This window comes from Dipodomys ordii, unplaced genomic scaffold, assembly GCF_000151885.1.
Source record: "Dipodomys ordii isolate 6190 unplaced genomic scaffold, Dord_2.0 Scaffold2, whole genome shotgun sequence".
NCBI classification, from domain to species: domain Eukaryota; kingdom Metazoa; phylum Chordata; class Mammalia; order Rodentia; family Heteromyidae; genus Dipodomys; species Dipodomys ordii.
Genome location: NW_012267218.1, coordinates 24,756,804 through 24,776,076, shown reverse-complemented (window position 1 = coordinate 24,776,076; position 19,273 = coordinate 24,756,804). Strand labels below are relative to the sequence as shown.

At 42.2% G+C, this 19,273-nt stretch overlaps 1 protein-coding gene across 2 annotated transcripts in view; it reads right to left on the bottom strand.

The window, feature by feature from the left end:
* Dpf3 (D4, zinc and double PHD fingers, family 3) overlaps nt 1-19,273 on the bottom strand; it is a 239,551-nt gene that overhangs the window by 32,914 nt on the left and 187,364 nt on the right. Inside the window, exon 9 of one of the 2 annotated variants that reach the window (XM_013012420.1) lies at nt 16,308-16,619. The exons of the other annotated variant lie outside the window; for it this stretch is intronic. Coding sequence (XP_012867874.1) covers nt 16,417-16,619 — 203 coding nt within the window. The 3' untranslated portion in view covers nt 16,308-16,416. Of the gene's footprint in view, nt 1-16,307; nt 16,620-19,273 lie in introns of those variants that run through there. 2 annotated transcript variants of the gene reach the window in all.

Genomic DNA, 19,273 nt, shown 5'->3' with positions numbered 1-19,273 from the left:
TAGGGTCTGCCTTCTACTCCATGCAGGCTCCTCTCTACTTTCCAAACCTACTGCACCTGCTCACATCTCAAAGATTTTGCTCAGCCATTCCCTACCACTGCTTTCATTGGCCTGTCTCTTTCTGTCCACCTTGACTCCATTCACCTTTCTGTGAAGACTCCTCCACAGTCTCAGCCTGCACCGGTAACTGCCCCTCCTGAGCCTGTCTGACACCTACATTTTGCAACCAACTTGGCACTTAATTACAAATGGTCTTGTATTACAAATGGATGATATATGCCAGGCATCTCTTCTCAAAAACAGAAATGGCATTTTACCAACTGGAGAGTCTTCTAGAACCAGAAAATCCTCAATTGGAAAAAAAAATCAGATCTTACTAGCTGTCCCTATTACTTGTGTCACTTCAATGTCACCAAGACTCAGTTTACATTTATGTAGAAGAATAGTAACCATAAGCCCAAAGGGCTAGTGTACAGCTTTAACAAGCTACCATGTTTTAAAAACCCAGATTCCGAATATAAAATATCCCTCCAAATTTGTCCCAGTTTCCCTTTGCTTCTCTTTTATGTTCTTCAAAACCCAGCAGAGTATAACAATATAGAAGGCATTCAATATGTTGATTAATTGATCAGTAGCACAAAGTAGTAATGTGAAAATTATTACATAAAGTAACACCATGTGGGCAAATATATTGATCTATTTTTCAATTATGGGCATCGGTTGATCTTTATGAAGGTAAAAGTCTATTTTAACTTAAGACCTTTTTTTGGATTGTAAACTAACAACCTCTCTGAATCCATCGCCCAGACAAGCAAAAATTACAGCCTCAGTGTTCATGCTAGCAATTCATCCTTCACTCTCTCACACTAGTTCTCCCCATTCCCAGCCTCTGGAAGTTCACACACTAAGCACCATACAATCCTTACTGCTTCATTAAACCAACAAGGAGCAAAACTTTATATATGGAGCAATACTCTTTTAAATGATTTAAGTGACTTAGAAAGAATGCTGACCACATCTTTTCCCAAGCTGAATTCTGCATATATAATTAACGTGGTCTTCCAAAGAGTTTCTTTCTTCCCCACAAAGTTGGGGAGCAGCTAGTAGACAACCATGAATACTAGTAAGATATTCAACCAAGATTGAGCTGAGACTAGTATCCAGACATCATGAGCAATAGTGAGATTTGTACCCCAAGGCTGATGCTGGGTGGGAAGGAACCCAATGAGATGAGAGGTGGAGGGGTCTAAGATGGGGTTTCCAGCAGGACCATTTCACCTGGTGGCCTCTTAGCCTTACTGTCATTCTCAGCTGCTTTTCATTGTTCCTTTTTCACATACATGGTGTTTCTCTGGAGGAAAAATGTTTCTTGACACTGCATTCACTTTCCAGCTGGTATTGCACACAACAAAACAATGGAGGTCACAATGGAACATCACTTCAGTATGAGCAGAGTGGACCTAGAAATGCAATTTTCATTAGTGACCACAATACATGTTCTTGGGATGAATATTGGCTATGTCTCCTCACTTGCTGATGGTTGTTAGAAACCAACTCCTTCAGGTTCCTGTTCCAATTCAAAGCATTACAGAGCTAGACAGCATTCCAAGAGGTCATCTAGCCCATGGGTATAACTCCAGGAGAAATGCCTGGCTACTGGTGAGTCTTATCAGGAGCCTAAAATTCTTGGAGTCAAAAGAAGTTTGTCTATTGGTGCGAAGCTCCAACTTGCTTCTCTTTCCCTTTCTGGAAGCCAAAGCCAGCTTCTCTCTTTTTTTTCTCAGCAATACACATAGTAATTAATAAAAAGATCCCTAACTCTCCCAAGTTAACTCTAAACTTGAATGCTTTCTTTTAAAGATCATTGTTTATACCATTAAACATATTACTAACAATATTTCTGTACTTTTTTTCATTTTGGGGGGAGGCGGATTTCCTACAGTCTTTTTCAGTTCATTTGACATGGTAGTGCTCACTATTAAACATGGCTAGAGAAGTAATGACTTCCTGCCCCTTGCACATTATTCCCAGCTTAACTTTAAAAATAATGCAGTATTCCTTGGGTAGAGTTCCACCAGGCTTCTGGATCTATCTCAGCAATAATCATGCCTTGCCAGACAGTGGCTAATAATAATGAAGCCAACGTCACTAGAACAATAGTGTCGATGCCAAATTACTGATGATCGCTGTATTTTCTACTATCGTATAAGAGAAGATCATGCAACCAAGGGATGTGTGCTGATCATACCACATTGAAGTAAAATCAAACGTGAGAGTCTGTGCCTTCCTCTGAGTCATCTTCTTCCTCTTAGTCAGTGCCTGAAAACTGACTTCTGGATGACCTCAGATGATAGCACAGGGTGGAACATGAAGAAAATGGAGAAGACATTTGACATGATAATCACAACTAACTCCCCTTTTCAAGAAACTTACTCAGAAAACTTATAAAAGCCCTTTAAAAATTATCCCGAGATCCTAAAAGTCATTGATCCTCTTCAGACAATTGTCCTGTAGAAATGGCTAAAAGACATCACTTCAATAATGGTTGGTATTATTGCTGCTTCTTTACATCCCTACCTCACAGGTCTCCCAGAAACAGGAACCAACACATGATCAACTGATGTTTAGACATTAAGATTTTCACTCAGGCATGAGCCTCTGTGCTCAGCTTCAGAGACCATCTTTTTACCTGTAGCAACTCCATAGTTCCCAAGTTGGGCTCCACTAAATGTCTTTTATCATTTATCTCACATAGAAGAACTTTTATATCTATGTTCACCTCACCTCTAGGGGCCACTTGCCATTTTTCATACTTAAAAAAAAACCTAAGTTGCTAGAGATGAATAGTATTCATCCTCACATCCTCAGGGAGTCACTGACATGTGGGACGTAGTTATTTGTAGATAACTTTGCTTAACATCACTCTATTGTGGTTTGGGCTCAGCACTGAGTTTTCAAATACCTTGTGGTAGTACTTTTCAGCTCTGAAATATTGTAGAGACCTTTAAAAAGCTTACATTACTAATGATGAAATGCACTTCTAGTCTTTCCCTGGTGATAGGAAATTCTTCTTAGTCCTGAGGCTTAGGAAATGCCTTAAATAGTACCCGCACTGCCACCAACTAAATTAGCAGTATCATGCTCTCTTAATCAGGGATCAGCAAAACCATACTCCATGGGCCAAATCCAGCCTCCAATTTTTGTTTTGTGGGACTGGAGATTGAACCCAAGGCCTCATGCATGCTAGGCAAGCTCTCTACCACTGAGCTATATACCTTCAGCCCCCAGCCTCCAATTTTTATAAATAAAGTTTTATTGACTCACTGACATACATACTGTGTATGATGGTTTTTATGCTACAATCCCAGGGCTGAACAGCTGTGACAGATGCCTGGCCTACAAAGTCTAAGATATTTACTATCGAAGTTTTTTTATAGGGAAAGTTTTCCAATACCCATAATAAACTCATAAGCAAAATGGATTGCTACTCAAAATAATCTCTTCCCCTTCCCCACCAAAGAAAATAAGAGAAAAACCTTGACCTAAATGAGTAGGGTTTGCATACTTCAAAGCCAGTTCAACTCTCTTAAAAACTATCCTCTCGAATAAGATGCATAAAAAAGCAAAATATTTTAAAGGCATCTTTAAATAACAGAGATTCTGAAGGAAGGAATAGCTGTCTGTCTGTCTCTCTCTTTCTTCCTCTCTCTCTCTCTCTCTCTCTCTCTCACACACACACACACACACACACACACACACATACATTTACACATACACTTTAATCAAAGGAAGTTATGAATTTTCTAACTGAAGAACCTTAGGTAAGATCAGAAACATTATCTCTAACCCAGAACTCTGCTTAGAGTTTCAAAGGGAATTTAGCTTAGAGTAAACTCTAGATTAAACCCAGTGTAACACGGAACCTGGTGTACATGCGGAGGAAATGTCCTCTCCTCGAACCATATCCCTAATCCCTAACCTGTGCTGAATAATGAGCTAGTTCCATCACAGGCCAGATCACTACCACAGTCCCACCACCTCAGGATCACTACCACAGTCCCACCACCTCAGGATCACTACCACAGTCCCACCAAGTCAGGATGCTAGGAGATGCATCCCCAAAATGGCATGAAGACCCACTTTATGAAGGATTTTGGACAAGGCCTTCTGACCTCAATTTTAGCCTTATGCAGACTACTAGTCCTTGGGGAAAGCGATCCCAAAACATCAAAATAGGTCTAGGATATGACCACATGGGTTTAGTCCACACAAAATGGATCAAGAGTGTTTAACTTACAACCAAATTTAAAAATGGAGAGGTCTTACCAAAATTTTTAGTACATTTGACCTCTCTTCAAAAGCTGAAAGACCTGGAGAGCCTGGGATCACATCCCAGCATGCAACACGTCTTGGGTAGCAGCTGCCCTACCCAGAGCAGTTACTCTTTAGCTGTCATCTGTGTCTATCTGTGCTGTCATCCCAGATGGCTGTTCTCCAACCCCCTGACACAGTGATTTTCCTCACACCTGTCCTGCTTTGCTTACTGAAGACACATTATGCTCTGGAGACTACTGAACTACAACCGCAGTGCTAACCTTTATAGTAACTAATACATTTCCAGGTTGGGGAGGCAAAGTGTCTTCATTTTCCTTCTCATTCTCAGGCTCACCTGTATTCTTTCCCCTTCTACCATCCTCGGATGGCCAATGGGCTTACCAGTAGACATTTGAACAAAGTAGTCCCTCACTCATGGTCATCCATTGAGGGAATTTAACTATCCTAAGTCTCCTCTATCATTGATCATTTGCATTGACACTATAGCTGCATGCTAATTCATGAGCCCTTTAAGTGAGCCTGAGCCACTATCTAAAGCCTTAGTCTCAAGGAAAGACACATTAGGTAGAGAATGTTCACCTATAAGAATCAAGGTAGCCTTCTCTCAGAGAGAAATTTTCAAGTGTGGTCATTTCCTTCCAGAAAAACAAAAACAAAAACAAATTTAATCCCCTGGATGACCTCTGACTTGAATCTGAGGTGTCAAATTTGGATTCCCTATATAGGAAGTGGGCATCTCACACCTATAAACTTCCTTTATACTCCAAGTGGATAAACATGAAAAAACATGTGATTTAGACATACGATGAAATATCCAGCATAAAGAGGGAAATTTTGACATATGTAAAACACAGAGGAGCCTTGAAGCTATCATGCTAAATGAAATAAGTCGATGACAAAAGAACAAATACTGTATGATTTTACTCATCTGAGGTACCTAGAGTAAGTCGGATTTACAGGGACAGAAAGAAGAGCGGTAGTTGCCAGGAGCTGGGGAAGGAGAGAATGAAGTGTTAGTGTTTAATGGCTATAGGTATAGGGTTTCAGGTGAGGAAGATGAAAAAGTTGTAGCAATGAGCAGGAGGTGATGGTCACATAATTACATAAATTGTACTTTTCCATAGAACAGTATGCATAAGAACAGTTAAAATGATCAGTTTTAGCTTTCGTATATTTTACCACAATCAAAAGGGGGGTAAATCCTTAACAAGGTACCATACTGGGAACTTCCTTTTACTGCTTGAGAAACTCATCAAGTCCATAAGAAAAGTTGTAGATGACCCTCAATCCAAAAGCAGACAGAACCAACTCGCAACAGCATCACATTCTATCTTTACCCAGCCCTGTGGGGCCTAGGAATGCTCAGAGGGCCAGACATGGCCTGCATGATGACCTGTCCTAACTCATCTAGAAAACCCATCAGACAGGAGTGTCCAAAAACTACCAGATGGGCCCAGCTGCCATCTGCACAGGTTGGCAAGCTCAGGGCACCTGCCCCAACCACTCCTTTTATACAGTGGGAACTTTACTGTCCCATCTTTCTCCAAGCGCATGCTAAATCTCTCCTCATCATGCAGACTTCTGCTTCTGCCATAGGGATGAAAGCAATGATGAGCAGGCATGTTAAGTCTAAACATACAATTAGGATTTCAATCCGTTTGGGCCAGCGAGAGGGTGGTGCGGTGATGGCGATGGTTATAGTGCTGCAATGGTGGTGGTGGTGGTGATAATGAGTGGGTGAATGAGTGACAACCACCCCAGGCTCAGAGTGCCCGTGCTGGCACCAACCCAGGGGCATTATTCATGCCACCAGCTGGCAGCCATGCCAGTGGCAACTGCTGTCCCAGACTGTGCTTCTAAATAAAACAAATCTAGGGCAGGAAAGTGGGCAGACTCCAGGAGTCCTGTCCACCTGCCCGCGTGAAAGGCACCCTTGTAGGATGAGGTTGCTTGGTGAAGCAAACTTTACAGATCCTATAGAGCAATTGGAAACAGACTTTTTATTTAACAGAAACTTCATACAGACTTCATACAAACCCTACATGATGCAAAGCATTATCACAATTGGACACACATTGTAACTTGGTGGGAATTGAGCGCAGATTCTTACAGTCAATGAATAGCATTTTGAAAAGGGCCATTTTCTGTGAGAAAAATGTCACAGAAAAGGGACTACAGAATGATACAACAATACTCTTGGTGATGTCTTCCTTCTCCCCCACTACCCTCCAGGACCTGACCTGGAATTAGACTGGCAGGAAGTCTGTGCCCGCCCACACCTTCTGCTTTCAAAGGCAAGAGAGATTCTCAGTAACACTATGACTCAAGGATCTTTGCTGATAAGAATGTCCAGCATTAGATCTAGGAGTATTATAATCTGTGTTATCCATGACTCTGCTTACCAAGGAGTGAAACTCCCGGAGTATTGATGTGTAAAAGACCCAGCCCAGAGGGAAGGCTATGGGTAAACCTTAGAGACCCAGCTAGTCACCTGACCTCTTTGCCCAGGGCACAGACACAATGCCAAATTCCATTGAATGGGATTTTGGGTTCACTTTCCAGCATGGGCACGAAAAGACATATTGAAATATTTGCCTTCTTCCTCCCGCCCTACAAGCCATTGAACTTGTTTCCATCACTCAGGTCAACTTCCTAGAGCTTTGGGGAAAGCTCTAGTATCTGAAGTTCCCAAAGCCAGCTTAGCAGAAAGTCAACTCCTGAACTAACTGAACTAATTAAACATCTTTCAGCTGATGCTTCACTTTTGCTGTTGTTTTGCTGTTGTTGTTGTTGCTTCTTAAAATTTTTCTTCATGACATTATTTTAAAGTTGTCTCTGTTCCAACCTGTTGGACTTGCAGCAATATAATCCATCACTAGATGTTAGGAATTCTTTTCCTAGCCAGGCCTCACGAGACATCATGGCCAGGATGCAGGCTGTTGCTTCTCTGTGGTCAGATCAATGGGCTTGCCTGGGGTGAAGGGCACAGGCGGAGGAGGTGTGCAGACAACGCTGATTTGAAGCTAATTTATTTTAGTCAAGTCTTAACACATAATCATTGAACATCACCAACATTTTCAATAGCCTTAAAAAATAAGGGGAAAAAAACTGATCACTCCTCACTTACCACATCCAACTCGCAGAAATAAAAATATCTAAAGCACATACATGAATGGCTTTTTTTTTCTTTTTCTTTTTTTAAAAAAAGCCTGAGAGAGCAGAGTTGATCTTTATTTTCTTACTAAAAATGTTGGGGTGGGGGTGGGATTTTCCTTAGAGTCCATAGTCAGTCTTTATTTTACAGTAAGTACGCTTTTGATTCCATGTCTTCACAAAATTGCTTTTTAATTTTTGAAGTAGAAGGTACTTAAACAAAAATAGTGTGCAATGGCAGCACTCTTTCTTTTAAATATTGAAATAAATAAAATAGTTAACTCTTTGTTAAAAATTTTTTGTCAGTTTGTTCGTGTTCAGTTATTTCTATTGTAGAGCAAATTCCAGTCTGACCTGGGTTCCTTTCTCACAGACTGTGAAAGGAGATGTAACGAAGGATCTTTAAAAAAAAAAAAAGAAGAAGAAGAAAAGAAAAAGTAAGAAAGAAAGAAAACCAAAAATCTTCTTATTGCACAAACTTAGGCCATTCCTGTGACTTCATTGAGCTGAGCAGCGTGGAGCTGGAGGACTTGGCCACAATCCAGACTCTGGTGTTGGCTGAAACACACTCATAGGAGGGGCCAAGCAAGGGAAGAGGAAGAGGAACAAGAGAAGAAGGAGAAGATGTTGGCTCATTGGGTTCTTTTCGCCGTCTTCGGAAATGGCTTGCTTGAAGGATGCACAGTTCCCAGGTCAGAGAGTTGACTGTAGGGGAAAAGGCAATGAAAGATAAAACAAAAAACAACAGCAGGGAACAGTTACCTAAGAAAGATAGATTACAATTTAAGGGTGGGGTGGGGTAGGGTGGTGAATATGACATGAACTGAAAAGAAAGAGAAAGGAAGAAAACCACTAACTAATAACAGAGCAAATGAAGCTACGGCTGTGGGCTGAGAATCAGGCTGGGCACTCTGGGGTCTTGAATGTCAGTAATACAAAATCAGCCAGGAACAGGTCAGGTCAGCTGCTCAGTGGCCCAAGGGACAGAGAACATAGCTGGATTTTCCATCCCTAGGCAGCACTGCAAAGCAAAAAACAAAACAAAAACCTTTCTCCTCTCTCACTCTACTTTGGAACCAAATAATCCCAGAAAGGACCATGGTGATGTCATCTGTGCAAGTGGAAATATAGAGTTCTATGCTATAAGACTTATAACCTCAGAAAACTCCACTGCCCTCCTGTGAGGCCTACAGCTAACGGGACTCTGCTTCATATATACCCTCACTTCCAACCCTGTCTCGCAGTGATTCAAAGGGGTCAGAACTATTTGCAGAAAGACTCAACCATGAGGCCCTGGCAAGTCCTTCACTACTAATGACTCAGTCCCCTCAAGGGTCAGCCTCAGAAGCTAGTGGCACTTGAAACTATGTGGACCCTCTTTAGCCTATAGGTACCAACCAGGCATGGATTTTGCTTCTAGCCAAAATGGAATCTGCTAAGCGACTTTGGTCTTTGACGTGACGTAATTTGTATTTAAAAAAATGGACAATCGGATCAAATGTATCTCCATTTCACCTCAGAAGCAGTTCCAGAGGGCAGACAGACATGCACACACAGATAGTGTCTAAATGAAAAACAATCATGGCACCAGAACATCAAGTTCAAAGCCAAACTTGGCTCTTCCAGGTTGAGACTCTCCTGACTGCCACATCTCTCCTTTTTAGTATCCAAGGCATCCTTCCCTGGTCAGGGGCACAGACGTGGAGAAGATGTACTTCAAGGCTGAGACTCTATCTATCCATCTACTTATGTTTCTTGCCTCTTCTTTCTCCTGCTCCTCTCCCTCCCCTGGATCCATCCCACTGACTCATGTCCCTAACCTGCCAAGCTGGTGGCCCTTGTCTATCTCCTTTCTCCTTCTTTCTGCTGATCCTCTCAACCACTGCCATCTGTCTCCAGCCCTTTCACTGGGGGAACAAATCTGTGTGGTTTTCTTACGACTTTCCCTGGAGTACCTGCCAATGGTTCTTTTGTTGGGCCTTAGTCATGATTTCACTCCTCCCTATCCCCCCCCCCACTGTAGGACACTTCTTGTCCCTCCTCCAATGCTGACACTCTCTAGGGGTCAGTTCACACACACACACACACACACACACACACACAATTTTACCCCATTGAAGCCATCTAGAAAATAGCTTATACTTTCCAACTTGGCAATCGTTGCATCCATTTTCTCTCATCTCCTCCTGCAAGGCCAACTTCTACACCATGGGAAATGTTCTCCTATGTTCTGTTTCCTGCTTTCAGTCCCTCTAAGAACGTTTAACTGCTCATCCTTCCACATGCTATCCAATCTCCACCACATCCTTGTCCCCTCCCCTTCTCCCTCACCACTGCTTCACTACCCTCTCTGACGAGCAAGGGATGCTGCATCCGCAGATGGCTTCTCCAAGCTTTCCTGTTAACGATATTAATTGTGCTACAACAGAATAAGATTTAAGAATACTTCCTTGCCAGGCACCAGTGGTTCATGCCTATAATCCTAGTTACTCGGGAGGTTGAAATCTGAGGATCATGGTTCAAAGACAACAACCCAGGCAGGAAAGTCTATGAGACTCCTATCTCCACTAAACTCCTCAGAGAAAGCCAGAAGCGGCACTGTGGCTCAAATGGTAAAGCAGTAGCCTTGAGTACAAAGAGGTTCAGAGACAGCACCCAGGCCTGAGTTCAAGCTCCATGACCAAAAAAAAAGAATAATTTCTCTAATTTGTTCAGAATGTTGCTCACGTCCGATCTTATTTCAACAAATTAATTATAACACAGTGGTATCAGGCACTGCCCGGGGCACAAGTGATGTCACCTTTGTCTTCAAGGAACACACCACTCGCTGGGCAAGAGGGAGAGACTAATAGCAGGAATAAATTGCTACAGAACAATAAGTGAGTGTGTTTTCATAATGTGATTTTGTTTTCTATTTTGCATGAGATTCCAAACTTTGTTTTTTGTTGTTCAGCTCTCACTCCATTCTTTCTAATCACAGGCATTCTTGCCTACAGACTAAATAGCAATAGTCCGTTTAGAGCTCTTTGTTGATCTGAATGGCTCCCTCCAAGAAAATCTCTCTGACTACTGTGAATCACAGCAAAAGACAATCGTATAATACAGAATGACAGCACTTATACATTAATCATTTGTGAATACTTACTCTGCCCAACTAGATCTCAAATAAGTGCACTTACCACTAAATTCACAGGCCTCATGTTTAATTGCATCCTTCCTTTACAGGGTGGAGCAACCAACTGCGTGTTGCTATTATTCAGTCCCTAGTCATCAAAGGAACAACATATATCTGAATGAAAATACCATCATCCAAAACAAACTAGTCTGAATCTCAGCTGAAAGGCCAAATGTTTTGCTCACCAGTAGTGGGCTAAGGCAGTCATGTACTTCCTGATATTATGCACTGAGAAGGATACAACATCATTTCCAAAATGTACAGCCTCTCCATCACTACAAAGCAGCACACCAACCTACAGTGAATGTCTTTCTAGGAAATGATTAGCCAGTATGCTATAAAAGTATCAAGATAATGAAAACCAAGTGCAGACTGTAGATCCAACTAATCCAGGTAAAAGAACTGTAGGAGGACATGAAACGAAATGCAATGCGTGATCCTGGATTAGATCGTAGATCAGAAAAAGTCCATTCGTGAGACAGTTGTCAGAATTTGAATTAGAGCTGTAGGCTACAGTGTTGTCTCTGTGTTAATTTCCCAATTGTGACCATGTGGTTATTTATAGAATCTGGGTGAAGAATATATGGGACTTCTTGTACTAATATTGTGGTTTTTTATAAGTGTGAAATTATTTCAAAATCTAAAATTTTATGTTTTCATCTTCGATAGAGAAAGAGAGAGAGAGTGTGTGAGAGAGAGAGTCAGCCTGAGAAATGCTGGTTATCTATCAAGATTGGGAAAGAAATGTCCACATATCCTTCTCACAAAACACAAAGAAACTGAGGCAAAGCACCACTGCAACAAAGTCACATGGCTGATCATCAGGTCTAGACCTTGGAACTTTTCATTCTTCCTCTACAATTCTACTCCCCAAACCAAAATTGTCTCACTCAGAAAACCCGCAACATAAGCAACTCCATTTCCAACAGCTAAACCAATCCCCTTTGGGAAAATTCTTAACGCTCAAACTTTAAGTACATGTTCAAGATCATATTCATCAGATGTAACAGGAGGCATATTGAGATAAAATTAATTAATTTTATTCCACTATGAAGTGAGAACCTCCAAACAGCCTTTACTTCTCTCCCCAAGTAATGATCTGAGGTTCCCTCAAGTGCTTTATAAAAGCAATATCACGCTGCAGCCCATTAGGTGCATAGAGAGATGCAAAGCAAGCAGGAAGACTTAAAGGGATAGTATTGATGAGAACATTGTGGGTTTGGGTTTCTTAAAATATATATATATATATATATATGTATGTATGTATACATATATATAAATTAAATCTGCCCTAAAATACCAGCAGCAAATTGGATTTCTGACATCAAACTACCTTTAAAAATTAAATGCATATTTCTCATTCTTAGGGTTATAATGATATGATATCTTATCTCTACATAGCCTCAGTAACAGAAATAAAGATTCTATTACTCAGGGTTGGAAAAGACAGCCATCACCTTTATATTAACAGTTCTCCCCCAAAGATTTGAATGTTTCAATAAATTTTGGAGACCCAGGGCTAGGATTCAGAAGATCAGATGATGTTTCTGAAGCATTCTGGTGAGACAAAGGAAACTGGCCAGATCACTTTTGTCTTGATGATTCTAATTTCCTTATTATTTCAAATTTTAAGTGGTCCACTTATTTAACAAACGCAACAACAAAAAGGAAAGCTGCATCGGTGGCCACATGGATCCTGCAATTCCTCAGTCACCCCAAAGAGAGTTCTCCTTGGAAAGGAATGTCTAAAACAATGCTTGGAAGGTGATTTATCTAAAAAAATTTCTGCACAGCCCTTCCCAAGAATTCTCTGTGCATGGTGGTTCACACCTGGATTCCCACTTACTCCAGAGACAGAGATCTGGAGGACTATAGTTCAGGCCAACTGAACAAAAAAGTCAGCGAGACCCAATCCAAACCAATAATCAAAGCATGATAGCACACATCTGTCATCCTGGTTACACAGGAGGCATGGGTGGAAGGAATTGCAGTCCAAGGCTGGCCACAGAACTGTGAGACTCTGTGGAGCCTTAGGTACATTTCTTAACCTAATTCTAGGCCTCAGCCTTTTTATGTAAACTGAATGAACTCTTTCAAGGAAGGAAAACACGTCAAATGATATCTAACACACACACACACACACACACACACACACACACACACACATGTTGATGGCTGTTCCCTAGAGAAAGGGAGAGAATGACATAGCATCAACCAAGGACAGCAGCTTCCTCTTCCTCTACCTCATCATTCAGTGTCCTTCCTTGGTCTTCAGAGGCTTGCCTCTAAAATAATGTCTACTCTGTTCTCTCAATTGTAATTCTCTCCAGGATGACTTCTCACAAGTGAAAAATAAAGGCTTTAAACTTAATCATCTTAAAAGTTTCTTTTCATTCTTATTTTTTGAAGAATGAAAATTCCAATTCTGCTGAGAGATGCTATAAGGAGAGTCAGACAGATGCTCAGATGACACTAAATGACATTGCTATGTGCATATTTATACCATCAGAGAATCGGAACCTCAAGCTAGCTAGTAAAAGTAAACACTGGTGGCTTACACCTGTAATCCTAGCTACTCAAGAGGCTGAGTCTAAGGATCACAATTCAAAGCTACCCTGGGCAGAAGAGTCTGTGAGACGGGAGGGGGATCGAGGGGGGGGAATGGGAAGGGATGGTAAGGGGAAACAAAGGAGGAGGCAACAATGCTTGATAAGAAATGCACTCATTGGGCTGGGAAGTTGGCTCAGTGGTAGAGCACTTGCCTTGCATGCATGAGGCCCTGGGTTCGATTCCTCAGCACCACATAAGCAAAAAGAAAAAAGCCGGAAGTGGCGCTGTAGCTCAAATGGTAGAGAGCTAGCTAGCCTTGAGCTGAAGAGCTGAGGGACAGCGCCCAGGCCCAGAGCTCAGGCCCCACGACGGGACCAAAAAAAAAAAAGAAATGCACTCATTACCTTGCCCATGTAATTGTAACCCCTTTGTAAGGTATTTTCACAATAAAAAAAAAAAAGAGTCTGTGAGACTCTTATTTCCAATGACCAGCAAAAAGCCAGAAGTGGAAATATGGCTCAAGTTGTAGAAGGCCAGCCTTGAGCAAAAAAGCAAAACAAGAAAGAAAGAGAGAGAGAAAGGAAGGAAGGAAGGAAGGAAGGAGAAAAGGAAGAAAAGGGAGAAAAGTAAAGAAAGGGAAAGGAAGGAAGAAAGGAAGGAAGGAAGGAAAGAAGCAAATTAGATAAGCAATATTTATCCTCAGAGGGTTTGCTTTGTTAGACAGTTCTAAACTATTGGCTCACCATTAGAACCATAGCTAGACTCTGAAACTAGGTGACTTTTTATCATTTATTTAATTATGTAGATTAGAAAAATATCCCAAGTACAAAGCCAGGTCACCAATGATAATTCCAATACCATGAACCATGAAACAACTAGACAGATTTCAAATGGTTATGTGGATTGAGCATACTTTCATTAACATGGAAGCTCAGATTTCATAAATGAAATGTGAATCAAAGGAACAAAATACAGAGGTGGAAAGTACAGGAGCAGGCTTTATCCCCTTAGCATAAACCTACTAGAACCAACTACGTTGCCTTCATTACACATGGGAGCATGCAGGGTGGTCCCACATTGGAGGCTCATGCTGTATTCCCTAGCAACACAGCCACACTCAGACTAGGCAGAACATCCCTAAGTGGGGGTAAGCAGCTGTTACTCACTTTCTCAAAACTGAGAACCATGCTCAGGAAAGCTTACATGCACCTGAAGAACAGAGAAACACTAACTAAGGTCCTCTGGGGCTTCGTCTGATCATCCTTACTTTTGTTGGGTTGGTTCTTCATGTTAGTGAGTACTCTAATTCAAAGGATCCTATAAGGCTAGATTGCCAAAGCAGATCTTCTCAAACACTTACACTCTACTGACACTTACTTGGACCTCTCACCGAGGGCCTCAAAGTGAGCCTGTGTTCTCCTGGAGGCCAGAGACCCTGGCCACATTTCATAGGAGCTCAGATTCTTTCAAACATCCCACTGGAGTATTTCTAATCAGGAATCTTCTTGCATTTGGACTCATCCATTTAGCAGGGAAACTAGTACCCAGAGCATGGACATGCACTGCCCCATGGCTGCATCTCCTTATCCCTACCCAAGGCCAACAGCCAATTCCAGCCTACATTCTCTGGGCTCAACTTTCATGTCTAGCCAAAGGACATAGAGTCAGCCAAGCATTTCCCCAGCCACTTTCTCTTGCAGTTGAAGCCCAAAGCCAGAAGCTTTTCATTCTCTGCACAGAGCCCCTCTTGTAGCCCAAGCAAGCCTCAGCTCCATACCCAGGCCTAGGCCCACGTGGGTACACATGCACACAGGTCACTGTGGGCCAGGGAGAAGACACACCCATAGCCACCTCCCACACTAAGAAGGAACCCAACACAACAAAAGAGCAAGCTGTGAGGAACCAAAGGAAAAAGATAGACAAAGAAAATTGGAAAAACAAACCAAAACTATGATGGTTTTACCCTAGTTACAAGACAGGCCAGCCAGGACATACCTGTTGAGCAGGGCCCCACAGATGTTCACAGGGATGGCCAACAAGGTCTTCCGTGTCCTCAGGGCCTTGAGCAAGTGTCACTTTGGTTATTTCAGCAGGTGCTATTGGAGACATAAAACAAAGTGCCTGGCAGGCACTAATATATATATATAGGTATATATATATAGGTATATATATATATATATATATGTATTTTTTTAGGTAGAAGCAGAAACACAGGAGGCTTGATCATCCAACAGGCAGTTAGGTGGTTTTGTGGGGTTTTTGTAACCAGGGGTGAGGGGAGGGACAATACATGATGAAGTATCACCCTTCCTTGATTCCATGAGTGCAGCCTTGGCTTGCTCTGTCTTTGCTGAGCCATGACTGTGGCTTATATTCTATTCCTGTGTTTAGACATTGCTCTTCGCCGGTTGCAAAGTGTGGATAACCACAGCAACAATGGCACAGCAGCTCTGCAGAATGGAGGAGCAGTAGAGCCAGGGAGGAGGCGGCTGCTGGTCAGGCCAGCACTGGAAGGAGGCCAGACACAGAAGGGCCAAGCTTCTCTGGGATTGCTGCCATTTTTCTCACAAGCAGAGAGGAAGATGGAGGGGTCAGGGAGGACACAGGGGGAGGGGTCCAACTCCATAGGCATCACCTTCCCATTGAGGAAATTCTCCCCCCAGTGGCTTGCTTCTAAACAGGATATTACTTTGATTTCTTTTATTTCCCTTCTCTTTCTCTCTCTCTTTTTCTCTCTCCCTCAGAAAAGTCTGACTCTAATAATAGCTAGCATATATAAATAATAATTTTAATATTATTGGTTCTTTGCTTCCAAACCCAGCATTCCTCTCCTCTTCGTTTTGCCAATAAATTCGAAAAAAAAAGAAGACGGAGGAAATCAACTCTGCTCATGTCAAAAAGTTCCCTTCTCCCCCCAACAAAGAAAAAAAATCCATCTAACTTCCTAATTTCTAGGGAAAAGAAACAGCACATCTTCATCTTTTGTAGTTTTGCTTTGTTTCAGTAGTTTGTGCTTCTGTTGTACATACCCAAAATAGAGGGATAGCAAGGGGAGGAGGGGACACGTGGACCATGGGAGAAAAGAGCAAGGAGAAAGGGGGAACCCTAAGTTGTCTTTCATTTAAAAATATATATTAGAACCAGAACAATGACCAGAGTCAGAAGGGGGGTGGCTAAATGGCCAGACAGTCTGTCCCAGGGGCTTAGCAGCTGCCCTTTTTATTTGTTGTGGGTGAGCCCCGGCCACTGCGGCGTCCCCGGCAGGAGCGAGGCTCTTCCAACTCTTCCTCATCAAAGCCGTGGAAAGTTGAGGTGTCACTTTCAGACGTGGAACCGAATAAGTCCTCCGTGGTGTGTGCTGCAGCCGCTGCCTCCTTCTCCTTCCTGCCTTCTCCTCCCAAATGAGCTGACATGTATGATGAATATATCAGCACATGGGTTAAGCAACACACAGCATCATTAATATTCTCATTATGTCATGACAGTGTTATTTCTAATAGCAAGGTAATAGACCATTGAGGGTCACCAAGAGGGACTAAGCAGGTTCATCACCCAGGGTTCTGGATTTGGGACCCAGCACACATTTCCAGGGAAGAGAACCCCACCCCCACTTCCCATTGCTTCTCTGTAAAGGCCTTCCAACAGCAAGAGAGGAAATATGGTCTGGCTCCTCTTCTGCATGCACACTCACTCAATCCTGCCTCCCAGTGCTTTTCCTTAGTGGGTTTTAAGCCTTGTTGGTATTTCTTTGCTGTTTCCATTGGTGTTTCTTTGAGCACTGTTTGTCTGTCACTTTGACAGTCAGCTTTACAAAGGTATTACTGTCAGAAAACCCATTCAAGGTGGTTAAACCTCCATCCATTTTATTTTTATTGGTACCCACTTTCTAATCCCCTTCTCTCAGAGCCCTTTCATTCTACCCTTACACCATGTCACTCATTTACACTGAAAGCAAAAAAGAAGTTGGAAAGTCTGATAAATGGTAGATAACATTTTCTTGAACCACTGGAGGAAAGTTCTGTGATCTGTATTCACATACAAATGCAGCCATGCATGTACACACACACACACACACACACACACACACACAGAGCTATTAAACATCCCCAGATCTCCGTTATTCCAGAAAGTTTAGATTGGTAAATTTAACTCTGAACATCAAGAAGGTGAGAAATTGGGATTTTTAAACCCCTAATAAAATACACAATGCTGAAAGCTGTAAAGCTCGGGTTTTGACTTTCTCACATTCTTTGGGCTCCGCCTAAGGCAGGGATGTACCTGTTAAATTGTCAGATTGGACATTCTACCTTCCTCCAGGGAACACAGGCAGCAGGGCAGACAGGCAGGGAAAGAAACACAGCTCAACCAAACTCACACTACTCTCTGGAAAAACCCCAGAGAGGCCTTAGAGAACTATCCACCCACCTGCCTGAACAGTTACACCCACAGACTCACACCGCCTGCATATTCCCAAGGTATCAAACTATTTCAGGAACCTCCAAGTCAGATCTTAAGTGATCCACCAAAATTAACCCCTGGTAATGACACTGAAAATATCTACGCTGGTGTAAAATGACCCCTGAAGCAGTCAGAAAGAACGTGAGAAAGAGTAGCTGAATGAGATTATGGAGAGGCTTGGTATAGAAAAATAAATAAATAACACCTTCCCACTTCAGCTGCCCATAGATTCTAATGCCACCATCTCTTGTAGAAAAGGGGGAAATTATGGAAGTTTGTAATGAGGTTCCTTAAGATGCTCTCAAATCAGAAAACAGGTCTCTGGCCTGCCCAATCCTGTAGCAGTCCATAATATCCTGCTTAGAGCATCTCCCCATCATGTGACCTTGCTTTGAACAGTAGAGATTTTGTCGGACTGCTGCTCTTACTAAGCACTGAATTGTTTTCGTTTTTCTTCAAGTGTCTAAAAACCAAAGCCCACTACTATCACAGGGGCCATCTTCCAGGTAGCACTGATAGAATAAAAAGTTCAACATCAAGTATCATGTTTGGACCATAAGCAACAGAATGGCACAAAAGAGCCACTCTAGTAGGGTCTTTGAGAATTAAGTGTCAAGAGTTGTATACAATGGAAACCAAGTCCTTTGCCAATTAGCAGTTTGCCATTCAAGGCAATCTCAAATCCTAAACATCCCTAGCATCATAAATCATAAAAGAGCTGAAGGTAAGACTGGCAGACATGGCAAGGAAAAACTGAATCACTGTGACAAGCCATCATGTAATAATCTCCATCTTCTCTTGGGATGAATGGAAATGGTAACTCTAGATACTGTTATCACAAGAAGTAGGAGAAATGGCTCCACCTAGAACCATCCACCCAACCAATTTATTTCCCCTACTGGTCAGCAGCTGGTGAGCCCAAAGAAAGACAAGACCATCTGAAATCCTCCCTGCCTTCTGCTTTGCTCCAGTAATGACACAGAACAATAGGAAATATAGGCAGTACCAACCAACCATGCGCAGGCAAAAATCATGGTGTAATCAAAACCACAGCGAAGACCTAAGTTCATTTTCAGAAGGATGGAAAAAGAACAAAATTTCTTTTTGGTGTTTCAGTCTTTGAATGGTTTAGAGATGAAAATTGTAGGCCAAGTCAAGTCCAGATTAGCCCCCAGGAATGCCTGCCCTTGTGTCTCCCATATTTATTTGTCTTTTTGTTTTACTGGCCCAGATGACAAAATGGGATGCATAGCCATTGGAAGTGGGGTGTTGATGGCACTACCCAGAAACCCAGCAACCTCTGGCTCCCATAATTCCAAGGTGTGGCTTCCCAATACTCACAGAGCAAAAAAAAATACCTTTCATTGTATGTGCATCATCCAATTCAAGGAAGCATTTTCCTGTATTTCCAGGTATTTCCCACTCTTACCTAACTATGGGCTATAGCAATACACAAAGGAGAGTTTTCCTCATGGAAAGCCCCACCCACCCAAGTCAAAACGTTCTCTGGTTGAAGTCATTGCCACTGTACTGTCCCACACCTCCCCAACCACGAGATGGTAAAGGAATGCAAATGGAAGACTTCTCTGGACTACGGGCACA